The sequence below is a fragment of the Mesoplodon mirus genome (assembly GCF_964341445.2).
Source record: "Mesoplodon mirus genome assembly, chromosome: X".
NCBI classification, from domain to species: Eukaryota; Metazoa; Chordata; class Mammalia; order Artiodactyla; family Ziphiidae; genus Mesoplodon; species Mesoplodon mirus.
In genome coordinates, this window is record NC_138981.1 from 114581432 (window position 1) to 114601801 (window position 20370).

The window sequence follows — 20370 nt, forward strand, 5'->3', positions numbered from 1 at the left end:
GAGGGGAAAAGATAAGTTATAAGAAACTCCCCTGCCTGCTTCCCGCGGGCTCACCTTCTGCCACCTCCGGCCACCGGGCAGAAATGGGAGCACCTGGCTGGGCCCACCTCCCAGTATCAAAGGGGACATTCCAGGGCTTCTCTGGTGGCGCAGTGGTTGAGAGTTCGCCTGCCGATGCAGGGGACACGGGTTCGTGCCCCGGTCCGGGAAGATCCCACATGCCGCGGAGTGGCTGGACCCATGAGCCATGGCCGCTGAGCCTGCGTGTCCGGAGCCTGTGCTCCGCAACGGGGGAGGCCACAACAGTGAGAGGTCCGCGTACCGCAAAAAAAAGGGGGGGGACATTCCAGTCCTTCCTTGACCTTGACTCATACTCTGGTCCTGTGCCTCAGCCCCTTCTCTCTCCTCCTCCTTCAGCTTTGCCCCTCTTTGCCCTCAGGTGGGAGTTGAGTTCCTACTCATTAGAGTCAACAACGTTTCTGGTGACCTGACCTGGCAAGTGGGCAATAAGCCAGGCATTGGATACAGTGGCAAGTCGGTCATTCCTGAGGTTCTTTGGCAGCAGAACGTTCAAAGAGCAGCATCAGCATCATTATTGTTTGTGTGCCGTATGTGTAAAAAGCAGTCTTAAGTAATAATACTGGACCTACAATTGACAGAAAGCTGATGTTGGAATTAGTATTGGTGTCAGACCTTCAGCTCCGTGAGAGCAGGGATCCAATCTGTTTAGTTTTGTATCATCTCCAGCAGCTGGTACAATGCCTGACAGCCAGCAGGTACTCAAGGCCTAGTTGTGGAACAAACGACTGTTGAAGGAGTCCGTCTGAGGCCAAGAGCCGTGTTGCTTCCTATAAATCCTGGGTTTCCCGGTGACAACCTTTGCAACCTGACCTAGGGCAACTGCCGGCCCTGCCACGTGGCAGCCCCTGGAGAAGGGAGACAAGGAGCAAAGAAGCTTGGGGAATTACTTTGCACTATTGGGGCTCCCCTCTCTGGGTCGGGGGAAGGAAGGATATTAATTGTGTACATGATCCATACAGAGGATTTCTAGTTGGGCAGAACATTTTCAGCGAAGTGAAATTTGTAGAGAGAGATGGGGACACTTTTCTGAGATGTCTTTAGTTTCATAGGCCAGATACTCTCCCCCGTTTGTAAATGGAGATTATGGATTGGGTATGTGTTGGGACGGACTGGCTTTGACTGGAGCTTGGAGCCAAGACTGATACTCGCCCGAAAGGTAGGCAGGGAGTGAGGGAGGGGGATTTTCTTATACTGGGTAGAAAGCTAGGTGAGGAGGGGGAAAGCATTGCATGGTCACCATGTATGTGGGCTTACAAAAAGGACCCAACGCATTTTTATTTGAGCATTTATTTTTTTCCAAAGAAATTCATGCAAAGGGAAAGACAGAGAGAAAGACATGGTAACCATGTTCTAGCAGCCAAACATAGGAAAATAATTTGGCACAATTTGATTTTTTTGTTGTTGCAAAAGGACAATCTATACTACCACTAAAATTTACCATCCTCATAAAGATACCATTTGATTTTCGAAAATGTAACTCATGGTTAGTCTTCTACTTAATGGCTGGAGGAGGTATATAAGATAAAAAAATAGAAAAAAAGAAAAAGGTGGTTCCCTTTATAGAGGGAGACCACAGGGTGCTGAAGGGTGACCTTGGCAGTCAGTGCACCAGGAGGAAAGAGCACACCACGGAGATTGCCAAGCTGGTGAGAATCTTCAGGGGGGAAGGGCCATTCCCGAGGTTGTGAGAGGCAACTATCTCATTGTCCTGATTCACATGTTGCTTGCTTCCAGGAGCATCGTCCACGTCCAGATCATAAGCCAGTTCTGCCGAAAGAAAGGACAGAATTTAAATACAGGCTTACCAACAGCCTCAGGTTTGCACTCTTCACGGCCCAAGAGCTTGTCTGCACTGCTGGGATACCCCAGGTTTGATTTCTTCCTTTCATTGAAGGGAAGGCCGCCAAGAGATGGGAAGAAGACAGGGGTGTTATGTGCGGGGCCCGCCCAAGGAAGATGGCTAGTGGAGCTCCTGCCAGAGATCCCACCAACAGGGAGCGAGCTGGCTGCTCCCCTCCCACCTTTGGCTCCACCCACACCCCGGAGTGCACACTGGCCCTTTCCACATCTCCCACCTGGCAAGGCCATGCTTGAAGGTCATTTTCACCAGATCTCACAGGTATCCAAACGTAAGGTGCCATGTGGGTGACAACATGCGTGTCCTTGTGTGTATGTGTGTTGGTGGGAGAGGGGATGTGGTAGCCTCCCAGGGTACCTTTCCTGGGCCCTGCACCCAGTTCAGATTTTCCCCTGGGAGGCCTTGCCTTAGAGTTGATGATAGGGTAGTTTGCCATTGGAAGTTGTTTTATTTTTCTCAGAAATATCTTTTATCTATATGGTCTTTTCACTGCCCACCCCTAACACACATACTCACACCCACACAGGATATTGGTTGGCCAAAAAGTTCGTTTGGGTTTTTCTGTAAGCGGAAAGACCCGAACTTTTTGGCCAGCCCAATATAATGCATAGAATTTAAGACTAAGGAAAGGCTAATGGGTAAGGGTCCTCTTTCTTCGACTGCCTACTGTTTATGAGATATGCTCATGATTCTGAAAAGAAATTGGGGTACTGGGGTTGGCCTAACGCGGAAATCTCCCAGAGGGTAAATCTAAGTAGATAGTGGTTTGTCAGGAAATTAAAGACAGCTGGTCCTAGCCCAGGGCTCAGTTTCTCTTAGATTTGCTTTTCCAGATTTAGAGTTCAAATCTACTCCCTTCGCTTTTCTGGACTCGGTCACCAATGTTTGTTTCTATTTCAATAGCATGTGAGTGACCTCAGCAGCCAACTGTCCTGTGGCCAATGGAGCCAGAAAGATCCCTTGGGGACATGGAGATGCATAGCAACAGGCACAGAGGAAACGACAGGGATTCTGCAGAAGGAAGGAAGGAAGAGCTCCTCTTACAGGGGATGAAACACGCAGTAAGTCACAGGAAGAAAGTGTAAGGACTCAGCTGGTCCAGGATGTGTACAGAGCAGGGCCCAGGACCACGGCTGCTGTGAGTCTGGCATTCCTTAGAGCAGGCAGCAAGGTCAAGGTGATCAAAGCCAGAGGATCTGATTACACAGGCCACAAAACTACTTTCCAAAGGGCTACTGCAGTTTATAATGCCACCAGCAATGATGAGGGAACCAGTAAAAGATACGGTAGTCTGTATAAGATGATATCTCAAAGTTTCTTTGAGTGTATTTGATTACTAGTATAGAAGAACTTTTTCTGTGTTTTCGTTCTCAATGAATAACAGTTCATATCCTTTGCCTTCTTACCTAATGGGTATTGATATTTTCCCTCTTAATCTGAATATATATTTTATTGAGTCCTTTGCTTATCACATTTGATACAAGTAATTTTTCTATTTTGTTACCAACTATACTTATTATTTTTCATTGCTGTACAAGGAAATGATGTCCTAACTTATAATATATATGAATCTGACCACATTTTGCTCTTCTGAAGCTGAGAAAGTGTTTCTTCTTGAGTGCTGATGATAATGATGCAAATCAAAATTTCCAGGGAACCCTCTTACTGAGGGAAAAGTGAATCAGTAGACTAATAGCCATTCCCTCTCCCCCCAGAATAAATAGATGCAAAGAAAATCAAAGAGAAAAAGAACAAAGAGCAATGCTCTACTTGGAAATCAGACCTCTTTCTCTGAAAGGTACAGTGCAGAGCACACAGAGCAGGCCGAGGTCAGCTGTCAGTCGGCAAGGATAGTGCAGGCTTAGGTCCCGATCAGATTTCACCAAAGTCGAGAACACATATGGCTGGATCTGTTGAAAGGCCAGCCTTGAGTCTCATGGCAACTTCTCAACTTAAATGAAGAGGAGTATTTTTCGGTCTGACCTGAATGAGAGCACTTTCAGCAGCGCCTTCAGATTCATTTTCCAGATATCCCCCTTGCCTAACATCAGGATTAAGCAAACAACATCTACTAATGTGACCACTCAGCTCCTCCACTATTTACCTTGCTCTTCAAATAATCCATGAACACTACACAGTTTTGTCTACTCTAGCAGTTATGGAAAACCCAGCAGTTATGTTAGATCCAGTAGTTTCTCATCTTTTTGCCACCAAATACCTCTTTTGTTATGTCTATCTCTTGGAACCTATGAAATTATAAAAGTGACTACCAATTATTGAGTCCTCACTGTGTGCCAGGCACTGTGCTAAGCCCTTTATAATGCATGATCTCATGTAATCGAACCTTCTCAGTAATGTTATGAAGTAGGTATTACAATTCCCATTTTACTGATGAGGAAGCTCAAGCTCAGGTTACTTTTTTTTGCCTGTATTTACACAGCTGGTAAGTGGCAGAAGTGTTCTTTGAATGCAGGGCTGACTCTGAACCTCATATGGACCTATATCATAAACAAACTGAAAAATTTTATACATATACCAAGTATACTGCAGTCAGTAAATAGTAATGGGTTCCTTCTTGAAGAAAAAAAAAAACTCAGGGAAAATATCCTGCCAAACATAACTAACTAAAAAACACATGAAATAAAATGAAAAGAAGACAACGGACAGACTGGGAGAAAATATTTGCAAATGATGTGACGGACAAGGGCTTAATTTCCCAAATATCCAAACAGCTCATACAACTCAACAACAAAAAAACAAACAACCCAATCAAAAAATAGGTGGAAGATCTAAATAGACATTTCTCCAAAGAAGACATAGATGGTTAAAAAGCCCATGAAAAGATGCTCAACATCACTAATTATTAGCAAAATGCAAATCAAAACTACAATGAGGTATCACCTCACACTGGTCAGAATGGCCATCATCAAAAAATCTACAAATAATAAATGCTGGAGAGGGTGTGGAGAAAAGGGAACCCTCCTACACAGTTGGTGGGAATGTAAACTGATACAGCTACTATGGAGAACAGTATGGAGGTTCCTTAAAAAACTAAAAATAGAGTTGCCATATGATCCAGCAATCCCACTCCTGTGCATATATGTGGAGAAAACCATAATTCGAAAAGATACATGCACCCCAATGTTACTGCAGCACTATTTACAATAGCTAAGACATGGAAGCAACCTAAGTGCGCATTGACAGATGAATGGATAAAGAAGATGTGGTACATATATACAATCGAATATCACTCAGCCATAAATAAGAATGAAATAATGCCACTTGCAGCAACATGAATAGACCTACAGATTGTCATACTAAGACAGAGAAAGACAAATATTGTATGATATCGCTTATGTGTGGAATCTAAAAAATAGGGTACAAATGAACTTATCTGCAAAACAGAAATAGAGTTACAGATGTAGAAAATAAACTTATAGTTACCAGGGGGTAAGAGGGGGGAGGGATAACTTGGGAGATTGGGATTGACATATACACACAACTATATATAAAATAGATAACTAATAGGGACCTGCTGTATAACATAGGGAACTCTACTCAGTACTCTGTAATGGCCTATATGGGAAAAGAATCTAAGAAAGAGTGTATATATGTATAACAGGTTCCCTTTGTTGTACAGCAGAAACTAACACAACATTGTAAATCAACTATACTTCAATAAAATTTAAAAAGAAAAGCTTAGAAAGGAGATGTGGTACATATATATACGACGATGGAATACTATGCAGCAATGAAAAAGAATGAAATAATGCCATTTGCAGCAACATGGATCGACTTAGAGATTATCATATTAAATAAGTCAGAAAGAGAAATACAGAGTGGAGGGGGAAGATGGCGGAAGAGTAAGACGCCGAGATCACCTTCCTCCCCACAGATACATCAGAAATACATCTACACGGGGAACAACTCCTACAGAACACCTACTGAACGCTGTCAGAAGACCTCAGACCTCCCAAAAGGTAAGAAACTCCCCATGTACCTGGGTAGGGCAAAAGAAAAAAGAAAAAACAGAGACAAAAACATAGGGATGGGACCTGCACCAGTGGAAGGGAGCTGTGAAGGAGGAAAGGTGTCCACACACTAGAAGCCCCTTCTCGGGTGGAGACTGCGGGTGGTGGAGAGGGGAAACTTCGGAGCCATGGAGGAGAGCGCAGCAACAGGGGTGCAGAAGGCAAAGCAGAGAGATTCCCGCACAGAGGATCAGTGCCGACCATCACTCACCCGCCCTAGAGGCTTGTCTGCTCACCCGCCGGGGCGGGCGGGACAGGGAGCTGAGGCTCGGGCTTTGGTCGGATCCCAGGCAGACGACTGGGGTTGGTGGCATAAACGCAGCCTGCAGGGGGTTAGTGCACCATGGCTAGCCGGGAGGGAGGCTGGGGAAAAGTCTGGACCTGCTGAAGAGGCAAGAGACTTTTTCTTCCCTCTTTGTTTCCTGGTGTGCGAGGAGAGCAGATTAAGAGCACTGCTTAAAGGAGCTCCAGAGACGAGCGTGAGCGGCAGCTATCAGCACGGACCACAGAGACGGGCATGAGACGCTAAGGCTGCTGCTGCCGCCACCAAGAAGCCTGTGAGTGAGCACAGTTCACTGTCCACACCTCCCCTCCCAGGAGCCTGTGCAGCCCGCCACTGCCAGGGTCCCAGGATCCAGGGACAACTTCCCCCAGGAGAACGCAGGGCACGCCTCAGGCTGATGCAACATCATGCTGCCCTCTGCAGCCACAGGCTCGCCCCGCATCCGTACCCCTCCCTCCCCCTCTCGTGAGTGAGCCAGAGCCCCCGAATCAGCGGGTCCTTTAACCCCGTCCGGTCTGAGCGAAGAACAGACGCCCTACACGCAGAGGCAGGGCCAAATCCAAAGCTGAACCCTGGGAGCTGTGTGAACAAAGAAAGGGAAATCTCTCCCAGCAGCCTCAGGAGCAGTGGATTAAAACTCCACAATCAACTTGATGTACCCTGCATCTGTGGAATACATGAATAGACAACGAATCATCCCAAATTGTGGAGGTGGACTTTGGGAGCAAGATAGATTATTTTTTCCCCTTTTCCTTTTTGTGAGTGTGTATGTGTATACTTCTGTGTGAGATTTTGTCTGTATAGCTTCGCTTTCACCATTTGTCCTAGGGTCTATCCATGCATTTTTTTTAATTTTAAAATTTTTTTCTTAATAATTATTTTTTATTTTAATAACTATTTTACTTTATTTTACTTTATCTTCTCCCTCCCTCCCTCTCTTTCTTTCTTTCCACTTTTTCTCCCTTTTATTCTGAGCCGTGTGGATGAAAGGCTCTTGGTGATGCAGCCAGGAGTCAGAGCTGTGCCTCTGAGGTGGGAGAGCTAACTTCAGGACACTGGTCCACAAGAGACCTCCCAGCTCCACGTAATATCAAACGGCGAAAATCTCCCAGAGATATCTATCTCAACACCAAGACCCAGCTTCACACAATGACCAGCAAGCTACAGTGCTGGACACCCTATGCCAAACAACTAGCATGACAGGAACACAACCCCACCCATTAGCAGAGAGGATGCCTAAAATCATAGTAAGTCCACAGACACCCCAAAACACACCTCCAGATGTAGACCTGCCCACCAGAAAGACAAGATCCAGCCTCATCCACCAGAACACAGGCAGTAGTCCCGTCCACCAGGAAGCCTACACAACCCACTGAACCAGCTTTAGCCACTGGGGACAGACACCAAAAACAACGGGAACTACGAAACTGCAGCCTGCGAAAATGAGACCCCGAACACAGTAAGTTAAGCAAAATGAGAAAACAGAAAAACAGCACATGAAGGAACAAGGTAAAAACCACCCAGACCTAACAAAAGAAGAGGAAATAGGCAGTCTACCTGAAAAATAATTCAGAGTAATGATAGTAAAGATGATCCAAAATCCTGGAAATAGAATAGAGAAAATGCAAGAAACATTTAACAAGGACCTAGTAGAACTAAAGATGAAACAAGCAACGATGAACAACACAATAAATGAAATTAAAAATACTCTAGAAGGGATCAAGAGCAGAATAACTGAGGCAGAAGAACGGATAAGTGACCTGGAAGATAAAATAGTGGAAATAACTACTGCAGAGCAGAATAAAGAAAACAGAATGAAAAGAACTGAGGACAGTCTCAGAGACCTCTGGGACAACATTAAACTCACTCAACATTCGAATTGTAGGGGTTCCAGAAGAAGAAGAGAAAAAGAAAGGGACTGAGAAATATTTGAAGAGATTATAGTGGAAAACTTCCCTAATATGGGAAAGGAAATAGTTAATCAAGTCCATGAAGCACAGAGAGTCCCATACAGGGTAAATCCAAGGAGAAACACGCCAAGACACATATTAATCAAACTAACAAAAATTATATACAAAGAAAACATATTAAAAGCAGCAAGGGAAAAACAACAAGTGACACAGAAGGGAATCCCCATAAGGTAACTGGTGATCTTTCATCACAAAGTCTGCAAGCCAGAAGGGAGTAGCAGGACATATTTAAAGTGATGAAGGAGAAAAACCTACAACCAAGACTAGTCTACCCAGCAAGGATCTCATTCAGATTTCATGGAGAAATTAAAACTTTTACAGACAAGCAAAAGCTGAGAGAGTTCAGCACCACCAAACGAGCTTAAAAACAAATGCTAAAGGAACGTCTCTAGGCAGGAAACACAACAGAAGGAAAAGACCTACAATAAAAGACCGAGAACAATTAAGAAATGGGAATAGGAACATACATATCAATAATTACCTTAAATGTAAATGGACTAAATGCTCCCACCAAAAGACACAAACTGGCTGCATGGATACAAAAACAAGACCCATGTATATGCTATCTACAAGAGACCCACTTCAGACCTAGAGACACATACTTAAAGTGAGGGGATGGAAAAAGATATAGCATGCAAATGGAAATCAAAAGAAAGCTGGACTAGCAATTCTCATATCAGACAAAATAGACTTTAAAATAAAGACAATTATAAGAGACAAAGAAGGACACTACCTAACGATCAAGGGATCAATCCAAAAAGGAGATATAACAATTGGTAATATTTATGCACCCAACATAGGAGCACCTCAATACATAAGGCAAATGCTAACAGCCATAAAAGGTCAAATCAACAGGAACACAATCATAGTAGGGGACTTTAACACCCCACTTTCACCAATGGACAGATCATCCAAAATGAAAATAAATAAGGAAACACAAGCTTTAAATGATACATTAAACAAGATGGACTTAATTGATATTTATAGGACATTCCATCCAAAAACAACAGAATACACATTTTTCTCAAGTGCTCATGGAACATTCTCCAGGATAGATCATATCTTGGGTCACAAATCAAGCCTTGATAAATTTAAGACAATTGAAGTCGTATCAAGTATCTTTTCCGACCACAACACTATGAGACTAGATACCAGTTACAGGAAACGATCTGTAAAAAATAGAAACACATGGAGGCTAAACAATACACTACTTAATAATGAAGTGATCACTGAAGAAATCAAAGAGGAAATCAAAAAATACCTAGAAACAAATGACAATGGAGACACGACGACCCAAAACCTATGGGATGCAGCAAAAGCAGTTCTAAGAGGGAAGTTTATAGCAATACAGTCCTACCTTAAGAAACAGGAAACATCTCAAATAAACAACCTAACCTTGCACCTAAAGCAGTTAGAGAAAGAACAAAAAAACCCCAAAGTTAGCAGAAGGAAAGAAATCATAAAAATCAGATCAGAAATAAATGAAAAAGAAATGAAGGAAACGATAGCAAAGATCAATAAAAATAAAAGCTGGTTCTTTGAGAATATAAACAAAAATGATAAACCATTAGCCAGACTCATCAAGAAAAAAAGGAAGAAGACTAAAATCAATAGAATAGAAATGAAAAAGGAGAAGTAACAACTGACACTGCAGAAATACAAAAGATCATGAGAGAATACTACAAGCAACTCTATGCCAATAAAATGGACAACCTGGAAGAAATGGACAAATTCTTAGAAATGCACAACCTGCAAAGACTGAATCAGGAAGAAATAGAAAATATGAACAGGCCAATCACAAGCACTGAAATTCAAACTGTGATTAAAAATCTTCCAACAAACAAAAGCCCAGGACCAGATGGCTTCACAGGCCAATTCTATCACACATTTAGAGAAGAGCTAACACCTATACTTCTCAAACTCTTCCAAAATATAGCAGAGGGAGGAACACTCCCAAACTCATTCTACGAGGCCACCATCACCTTGATACCAAAACCAGACAACGATGTCACAAAGAAAGGAAACTACAGGCCAATATCACTGATGAACATAGATGCAAAAATCCTCAACAAACAGAATCCAACAGCACATTAAAAGGATCATACACCATGATCAAGTGGGGTTTGTTCCAGGAATGCAAGAATTCTTCAATATACACAAATCAATCAATGTGATACACCATATTAACAAATTGAAGGGGAAAAACCATATGATCATCTCAATAGATGCAGAGAAAGCTTTTGACAAAATTCAACACCCATTTATGATAAAAACCCTATAGAAAGTAGGCATAGAGGGAACTTTCCTCAACATAATAAAGGCCATATATGACAAACCCACAGCCAGCATTGTCCTCAATGGTGAAAAACTGAAACCATTTCCACTAAGATCAGGAACAAGACAAGGTTGCACACTCTCACCACTCTTATTCAACATACTTTTGGACGTTCTAACCACAGTAATCAGAGAAGAAAAGGAAAAAAAGGAATCCAAATCAGAAAAGAAGTAAAGCTGTCACTGTTTGCAGATGACATGATACTCTATATAGAGAATCCTAAAGATGCTACCAGAAAACTACTAGAGCTAATCAATGAAGTTGGTAAAGTAGCAGGATACAAAATTAATGCACAGAAATCTCTGGCATTCCTATACACTAATGATGAAAAATCTTAAAGTGAAATCAAGAAAACAATCTGATTTACCACTGCAACTAAAAGAATAAAATATCTAGGAATAAACCTACCTAAGGAGACAAAAGACCTGTATGCAGATAATTATAAGACACTGATGAAAGAAATTAAAGATGATACAAATAGATGGAGAGATATACCATGTTCTTGGATTGGAAGAATCAATATTGTGAAAGTGACTCTACTACCCAAAGCAATCTACAGATTCAATGCAATCCCTATCACAGTACCACTGGCATTTTTCACAGAACTAGAACAAAACATTTCACAATTTGTATGGAAACACAAAAGACCTCGAATAGGGCTTCCCTGGTGGCGCAGTGGTTGAGAGTCCGCCTGCCGATGCAGGGGTCATGGGTTCGTGCCCTGGTCCAGGAAGATCCCACATGCTGTGGAGCATCTAGGCCCGTGAGCCATGACTGCTGAGCCTGCATGTCTGGAGCCTGTTCTCCACAACGGGAGAGGCCACAACTGTGAGAAGCCCGCATACCTCAAAAAAAAAAAAAAAAACCCGAATAGCCAAAGCAATCTTGAGAACAAAAAACAGAGCTGGAGGAATTAGCCTCCCTGACTTCAGACTATACTACAAAGCTACAGTAATCAAGACAGTGTGGTACTGGCACAAAAACAGAGAGATCAATGGAACAGGATAGAAAGCCCAGAGATAAACCCACGCACATATGGTCACCTTATCTTTGATAAAGGAGGCAGGAATGTACAGTGGAGAAAGGACAGTCTCTTCAATAAGTGGTGCTGGGAAAACTGGACAGATACATGTAAAAGTATGAGATTAGATCACTCCCTAACACCATATACAAAAATAAGCTCAGAATGGATTAAAGACATAAAGGTAAGGCCAGAAACTATCAAACTCTTAGAGGAAAACATAGGCAGAACACTCTATGACATAAAGCACAGCAAGATCCTTTTTGACCCACATCCTAGAGAAATGGAAATAAAAACAAAAATAAACAAATGGGACCTAATGAAACTTAAAAGCTTTTGCACAGCAAAGGAAACCATAAACAAGACCAAAAGACAACCCTCAGAATGGGAGAAAATATTTGCAAATGAAGCAACTGACAAAGGATTAGTCTCCAAAATGTATAAGCAGCTCATGCAGCTTAATAAGAAAAATACAAACAACCCAATGCAAAAATGGGCAGGGGCTTCCCTGGTGGCGCAGTGGTTGAGAGTCCGCCTGCCGATGCAGGGGACACAGGTTCGTGCCCCGGTCCGGGAAATCCCACGTGCCGCGGAGCGGCTAGGCCCGTGAGCCATGGCCGCTGAGCCTGTGCGTCCAGAGCCTGTGCTCCACAACGGGAGAGGCCACAACAGTGAGAGGCCCGCGTACCGCAAAAAAAAAAAAAAAAAAAAAAAAAAAAAATGGGCAGAAGACCTAAATAGACATTTCTCCAGAGAAGATATACAGATGGCCAACAAATACATGAAAGAATGCTCAACATCATTAATCATTAGAGAAATGCAACTCAAAACAACAATAAGATATCATCTCACACTGGTCAGAATGGCCATCATCAAAGTATCTACAAACAATAAATGCTGGAGAGGGTGTGGAGTAAAGGGAACACTCTTGCACTGCTGGTGGGAATGTGAATTGGTACAGCCACTATGGAGAACAGTATGGAGGTTCCTTAAAAACCTACAAATAGAACTACCATATGACCCAGCAATCCCACTACTGGGCATATACCCTGAGAAAACCATAATTCAAAAAGAGTCATGTAACAAGATATTCACAGCAGCTCTATTTACAGTAGCCAGGACTTGCAAACAACCTAAGTGTCCATCATCAGATGAATGGATAAAGAAGATGTGGCACATATATACAATGGAATATTACTCAGCCATAAAAAGAAGCGAAATTGCATTATTTGTAGTGAGGTGGATGGACCTAGAGTCTGTCATACAGAGTGAAGTAAGTCAGAAAGAGAAAGACAAATACCGTATGCTAACACATATATATGGAATCTAAGGGAAAAAAAGTCATGAAGAGCCTAGGGGTAAGACGGGAATAAAGACACAGACCTACTAGAGCATGGACTTGAGGATATGGGGAGGGGGAAGGGTAAGCTGTGACAAAGTGAGAGAGTGGCATGGACATATATACACTACCAAACGTAAAGTCAATAGCTAGTGGGAAGCAGCCGCATAGCACAGGGAGATCAGCTCGGTGCTTTGTGACCACCTAGAGGGGTGGGATAGGAAGGGTGGGAGGGAGGGAGACGCAAGAGGGAGGAGATATGGGAACATATGTATATGTATAACTGATTCACTTTGTTATAAAGTAGAAACTGACAGATCATTGTAAAGCAATTATACTCCAATAAAGATGTAAAAAAAAGAAAGAGAAATACAAATACCAATGATATCACTTATATGTGTGGAATCTAAAATATGACAGAAATGAACCTATCTACAAAACAGAAACAGACTCGCAGACATAGAGAACAGATTTGTGGTTGCCAAGGACGAGGGGGATGGGGGAGGGATGGATTGGGAGTTTGGGGTTAGCAGATGCGAACTATTTATATACAGAATGGATAAACAATAAGGTCTGCTGTATAGCACAGGGCACCATATCCAATATCCTGTGATAGGCCATAATGGAAAAGAATATTAAAAAAATGTATATATGTGTATAACTGAATCACTTTGCTGTATATCAGAAACTAATAACAGTATAAATTAACTGTACATCAAAAAGAAGCATATGAGAAAAGTCAATGTTTCCACATAGAACTGATCACAAACTTGATTAAGTAGCTTTATTAAGCTTTGTGAAATACTGAAAAGAGCTCTAGGTTTGGGGACCCCAAGTGGGCATTATATCAGTTCTGTTTACCTGAAGCAATCAGCAATGATGGCCAAGGCCATCATGCACCCCTGGCACAAAGCTGGGCCATGTCTTCTACCTCCAAAAAACCCAAGGAATATTCAGAATAATACCTTCTAGTGCTTCCTAAGCTGTGGCTACAGGTTTCCCGAGGCTTCCCACTCAGCAGCAGCAAAGCTTTATCACCCAACCCTATAGCTGGGTTCCTGTGGCTGATACTGATGGGAGTTCCAGCAAAGACACACTCTGGGCCTGGGCCACCATCACGGAGATTAGAGATGAAGGGGACAGCTTAGCATGACAAGGAAGCACTATTGGGACACAGAGGAACTAGGGTTTTGGTTAAAGATATCTATGGACATTCCTGGACCGGAGAAATATAATCCAATTTAATTCAACAAACTTAACAGTAGTCTACTATGGCCCAAGCATTGAGCTAGAAGCTTGGAGAAAGACTTAGTGTCTGCCTTCAAGAATCCCACAGTCTGGCAAGGAAAACAGACCAATAGACAAACCAACAAGACAGTTGGCAGAAAGCAGAAAGGGTTCGGATAAAGGCACAAGTGAAACACCAGGGTGACAGAAGGGAGAGAGAAAAATTCCAAATAAAAGAAGGTTCTGGGAAGGTTTCTTGGGACAATTGGGCCATAACCTGCACCATGAAGGATGGGTGGAACTATGGCAGGGCTGAAGGAGATGGTTATTCATTTCAGGCAGAGGGTTCAGCTTGAGAAAAATCATTAATATCTGAGAATGTCGATAGTGCATACTCAATAGGAGCAAGTAGGCTCTACGGAGGGAAGGAATGTAGAGTTCACATCGTTGTGGTATGTGTTTGTTGCCTGCCTGGTGGGTGATAAAAGGTAGGGCAGGAAGGACAAGTAAGCAAGGGCCAAATCATGGTCGATTAGGAATGCTAAGACTTTCTCCTGTGGGCAATAGGGAGCCACTGCAGGTTTTTAAGTAAGGAATCCACACAATCTGCTTTGTGTTTTTCAGAAATCACTGTTAACAGTTTGGAGGACAGCCCTAAGTGGGCGGGAGAGACTTGTCAGACATGTTGTCTTGGGAAAAACAAGAAGCCTGTGGGAACAGTATCTGGGGATCAGCCAGTAGCAAATATTAAAAGAAAATTTAAAAACCTACGAAGAAGCTAAATCTACACCAAACCAAAACCTTCTCATTTTGCTACGAACCAGATGCCTTATGGGAATAACCACAAACCATACTCTTAAATCACTCATATTTTTATGTTTATCAGTGATTTTCCAGAATATATCTTTGTTTGGTGAGGTACATATTGTAAAACACGCATAAATTGGCTTTTGTCTTGCAGCTGAACATCAGTGAGAACCTTTTGGGCCAGCAAGGAAATTTTCATGCTAAATCTAAAAATCTGTTTCTATTTGTAATCAGTTTAACTACACCCAGTGGGTTAGACCCAACAATCTGTACTAATTATACACTCAGCCCTGACTCCCATTTTGCTCTTATGTCCTTTGTGTTGCAGATTAGATAATCCCTTTAAATGATCATCAGTCATTAAGGTCTGCACTTCGTGTGGAAAAGTTTTTCTGCATTGGATGAAGCACTCGGTGGGGAGCGCCCCCCACTTAGTTATTCAGTCTCCTAGGAGAGTTCCTAAGGAAGAGGGCACCTCCTGGTGTCCTGGAGCCCTGGGTTCCAGGCCAGGCTCAGTCACTGAGTTACTGTTTCACCCTTGGCAAGTCATTTCCCTCTCCTCTGGGCCTCAGTCACCCCCATTTTGCTAAATCGGGGTATTGGACTAGATGAAATCTAAACTTCCTTCTGTCAGTAGTTTTGTCCCTCTCTGATTCCAAGGCTCTTGGGGCCCAGTGCGGAGCACAGTCTGCTCAGGCTGTGATCATTCCTCCACCCACAGCAGCCAAGGGGGCTGCCCCCACCAGAGCACCTATGAGCAGGGAGAGGCAGTCAGTTGTTTCCCTTGTGATGTGAGTCTTTCTGGTGATCACCAGCTACCAAATTCTGAATCCTCCTTCTTCTTAAGCTGGTTTAATTGTGGATAAGAGACCCTGGCAATAAATAAATCCACACTGGACTGTTTTGTTTTCTTTAAACCCTGGCATCATAATGTCTACTAAAGGCAGTACACACCAAGCTTTGGGGGAGAAGTTGCTGGGCCTGGGCTACACAGGCAGCCAGGGAAAATCTGTCAGCCAGTGAGACAAGCCTTTGGGCCCTTACAGAGCCACCGGGGTCTTGAGCATATAATAGGATTCTAATGCTCGCCCTCTGATGGCGTGGGCATCAAACAGGGCAAGGCGCTGCTACAGGGGCCTTACCCACACCAGCGGGCCAACTCCACGGGGCAGCCTGGAAGAAGAGCTGCCATCACACTACCAGCGGAGCGAATGCTGCTGCTTGCCAAGCCTGCACCAGCAGATGGCTTCAATCCGACCCTAATATGGCAACAGAGCAATACTGCTCTCCCTGCGTTTTGTATTTGCTGTGCACAGTTGGCCCCCAGGACATGAATATGCGAAACCTTCAGTACCTTGCTTGGTAGACCCCAGAAGCTGAAGTTGGGGAAAGCACTAGAAATCGTGTTCATTACACTACTGCTCACTCTGCTGCCCCTTCCCACAGAAGCCTTTGGGCCCCACCATTTGCTTCTGAATCCCCAATAGATCTTGGTTTCCTTGTCCTCCCCTCAACACAACCTTCCTTCCTGCCACATCAATACCCCCACCCCCCGCCTCCGCCCTGTCAACCTTTCTGAACTTTCAGGTGTGAAATGACTACTTGGACTTGAAAGCAGAGGAAAGTGACTTTGTTAATGAGCCTCAGGTCTGCGGGAGTCTAGATTTTCTTCTTCATAGATCAGACGAGGGGGAAATGGCACACTTGAGGCCTCTGGTTTTAATTGGTCTAATGGGACTCCTTTTAGGGCCCATTTCACAACATGCCTTCTTGACAAGTGAGCTGCCAATTTTGCCAGCTAAATGACTGTAAATTCTGGGAATAATCCAATCGCCTCTCCTGGAAGAGGGCTGGGGCAATGAGATGCCCACTTCATTTCTTACAGCTAATTCCAGCCTGCAAATACCCTCAGTTACAATGCTGGGATGTCGAAAGAATACAGTTGATTTTGCCACTAGTATAGGCATGGCCTCTCTTCCTATAGGCTCTGTTTCTCAGTCTGGGGTGGGTGTACCTTCAGGTTACACTGCAGTGGGCTGTGGGTACGTGAAGCCATGGCATTCTTCTTCCCTGGGATTTAGGGCGAAAGCACACTATTTTATACTGAAACATGCAAGGCTGTATGATGGAGCAAAAGTGTGCTATTTGCAAACCCATTTAAGACTTCATAAGATATTTCTTGTTTACTAGGACCTTGAGGTTATGTCCCAGATCCTCAGGAACAGGTGTTCATTCCCACTCTTCACTGCCTGTATGGGGTACTTAGGTGGAAAGGTCTTAAAAGCACTGTTGGGACACTTGAGTCACCTGGGCTTGGTACACTACCAAAGCTGGGCATTTTGACTCACATAGTCCTGATTAGTGACTTAAGGTAGCTTTTTCGATGACAACTTCCTAGTCAAGAGGGGAACGCCATGGTAATTGCCCTTAACTGGGGCTCAGACTGCTTAGTGTCTAATACAAAATGGTGTCCAGGGGATTCAGCCACTAACTATGCTTCACTATTGCATCAAGCCATTGAGAAAGGAACAATAAAAAATACCACGTCAGGGCTTCCCTGGTGGCGCAGTGGTTGAGAGTCCACCTGCCGATGCAGGGGACGTGGGTTCATGCCCCGGTCCGGGAGGATCCCGCATGCCGCGGAGCGGCTGGGTCTGTGAGCCATGGCCGTTGAGCCTGCGCATCCGGAGCCTGTGCTCCGCAGCGGGAGAGGCCACAGCAGTGAGGGGCCCACGTGCCGCAGGAAAAAAAAAATACCACGTCATCCCTTTGGAAATCACATCATTCTACTGTAGAATCTTATTATGATGTGGGCCACTACTATGCTTGTTTAGGTACATCATGAGTCAAGTCATCTTCCCAGAAACAGGACAGCTCCATCCTGGAAAGTGTGACAGTATGAGTGGGTGGTGTGGTGCTGGCCTTCCTCCACCAGTCCTAGAATTATCATCACCTTCCACAGGAGTGTCACGATTATTACTCTCATGGCTACAGATCCTTCTCACCTGAGGCTACCTAACAGCTCCACAGGAATCACAGTTCCTCAAAGCCTTCCCTTCCCACAGGAGGGGGTTACCTGATTCCCATGGGAAGTAATGGGCTTAAGAGTCAGTGGAATACAAGCAGCTGGTGACAGAGACACTGTTCAGCCAGGGCCAGGGGAGAAGATGAAGAGAGCAGGCTTCAAGAAGGCAAGGGAAGGACTTCCCTGGTGGCGCAGTGGTTGGGAACCCGCCTGCCAATGCAGGGGACACGGGTTCGAGCCCTGGTCTGGGAAGATCCCACATGCCGCGGAGCAACTAAGCCCGTGAGCCACAACTACTGAGCCTGTGCTCTAGAGCCCGCGAGCCACAACTACTGAAGCCCGTGTGCCTAGAGCCTGTGCTCCGCAACAGGAGAAGCCACCACAATGAGAAGCCCGCGCACCGCAACGAAGAGTGGCCCCCACTTACTGCAACTAGAGAAAAGCCCGGGCGCAGTAATGAAGACTCAATGCAGAGATAAATGAATAAATAACTAAATTTATTAAAAAAAAAAAAGAAGGCAAGGGAAGGACTTCCCTGGTGGCGCAGTGGTTAAGGATCCACCTGCCAGTGCAGGGGACACGGGTTTGAGCCCTGGTCCGGGAAGATCCCACATGCCACGGAGCGACTAAGCCCGTGCGCCACAACTACTGAGCCCGCGCTCTAGAGCCTGTGAGCCACAACTACTGAGCCCGTGAGCCACAACTACTGAAGCCTGTGTGCTCTAGAGCCCGTGCACTGCAACAAAGAGCAGCCCCCACTCGCCGCAACTAGAGAAAGCCCACGTATAGCAATGAAGGCCGAATGCAGCCAAAAATAAACAAACAAAGAAACAAATAAATAGATAAAAGGCAAGGGAAGAGAACACTTTAAAGAGGGGAGGAGAAGCGTGGTGGAATGTTATAGAGAGGTCAAGGAAATTAAGGATTGAGAAGAAGCTACTGAAAGTGTCAACTAGAAGGTTACGGGAGATTTTTGAGAGAAGTTTCAGTAGGGTGTTTAGGTCAAAAACCAGATAGTATTGAGTTGAGAAGAGAGTGGGAGCCGATGTGGATTCACTGAATACTGATTAGCCTTCAGAGAAGTTTGACAGTGAGTGAAATGAAGCACTGCCACCCTAACTGTGCTGAGGTCCTGTGGCAGTGCCATCAGTGTCACAACACCTGTACAACCAAGCTTCACTAGAAGGTGCCTCCAGAGTTCCAACTCAAGACGGCCTTTGGAAATGCTATATTCTTGTTATCTCTGATGCATTAACAACCTGTATGAGACACCAGATACCTGTATACCAATGTTTATAGCAGATTATTCACAGCAGCCAAAAGGTGGAAGCAACCCAAGTGTCCATGAATGGATGAACGGATAAACAAAATGTGGTCTATCCATACAATGAAATTGTTTTCAGTCACAGAAAGGAATGAAGTACATTCCTACATGTACAAGGTATATGAACTTCAAAAACATGATGCTAAGTGAAAGAAGCCAGTCACTAAATACCACATGTCATATGATTCCATTTACATAAAATATAAATAGGCAGACTAGGCAAATTTTGGCAATAGTGGTTGCACACACATTGTAAGTGTAATTAATGCCAGTGAACTGTATACATAATGGTTAAAATGACAAATGTTTTGTTATATATATTTTACCATGATTAAAAAACTATAGAAACCAAAAGATTTGGGGTGCATCCTAGTCCCTAAGGGAAGTGTGAGTGCATCGCTCCTCTGGCATTTTACTTTGTAGAGGGGTGTGTGAATGTACCTGATACCAAAGCATCAACCCCCAAATGGTACTCCTTCAGTGCTTTGAAAGTCAAGTTGTCCAAATGAATTAAAATGTATATTTAAGCACTGCCTTAGAATTGCAAATATGGCTCCTCAATTGGGAATGAAAGAAGAAGGCAATTTTTGTCACGGGTTTTAGTCTGAGGCTATTTTAAGAGAAATTTATATACAACCTCAGGAAACTTACATTTACTTTTGTGAGTCACACAAATGATGCTAAGCTGAAAATGAATTTTAAAAAAATCAGTGAAGCAGTGAATACACTCTGTCCTCATTACTTTAAAAATTTTAATGGTTTAGATTCACAGAGCTCTGTTTATAATGTAAATTTCAAACATGATGCAGCTACAGAGGTATTCGTCATTGGGCTTTGAGGATGTAGAAGGAGAACACAAAATGTCACTTTCTGTAGCCAAATCAAATTGCTGGGGGGTGGGGGGCGGTCAGGAGAGTGAGGGAGTAGCCTTATAGTCTCTTGGAGCCCAGGCTCCAAAATGCTTAATGAAAAGCTCTTTGATAGTATTTTAGGCAGGGCTTAGGGCTTTAGATATACGTGAATGGGAAAACCCAAAATCTGGTAATCTTCCATTTTTTAATCAGCCATG

The 20370-nt window shown here is 43.8% G+C and overlaps 1 protein-coding gene across 1 annotated transcript in view; it reads right to left on the reverse strand.

Annotated features, from left to right (window-relative positions):
• Nucleotides 1-1251: 1251 nt before the first annotated feature.
• Nucleotides 1252-20370, reverse strand: part of GPC3 (glypican 3) — a 439276-nt gene continuing 420157 nt past the window's right edge. The window contains exon 8 of the mRNA XM_082610706.1: nucleotides 1252-1848. Coding sequence (XP_082466832.1) covers nucleotides 1682-1848 — 167 coding nt within the window. The 3' untranslated portion in view covers nucleotides 1252-1681. The remainder of the gene's footprint in view (nucleotides 1849-20370) is intronic.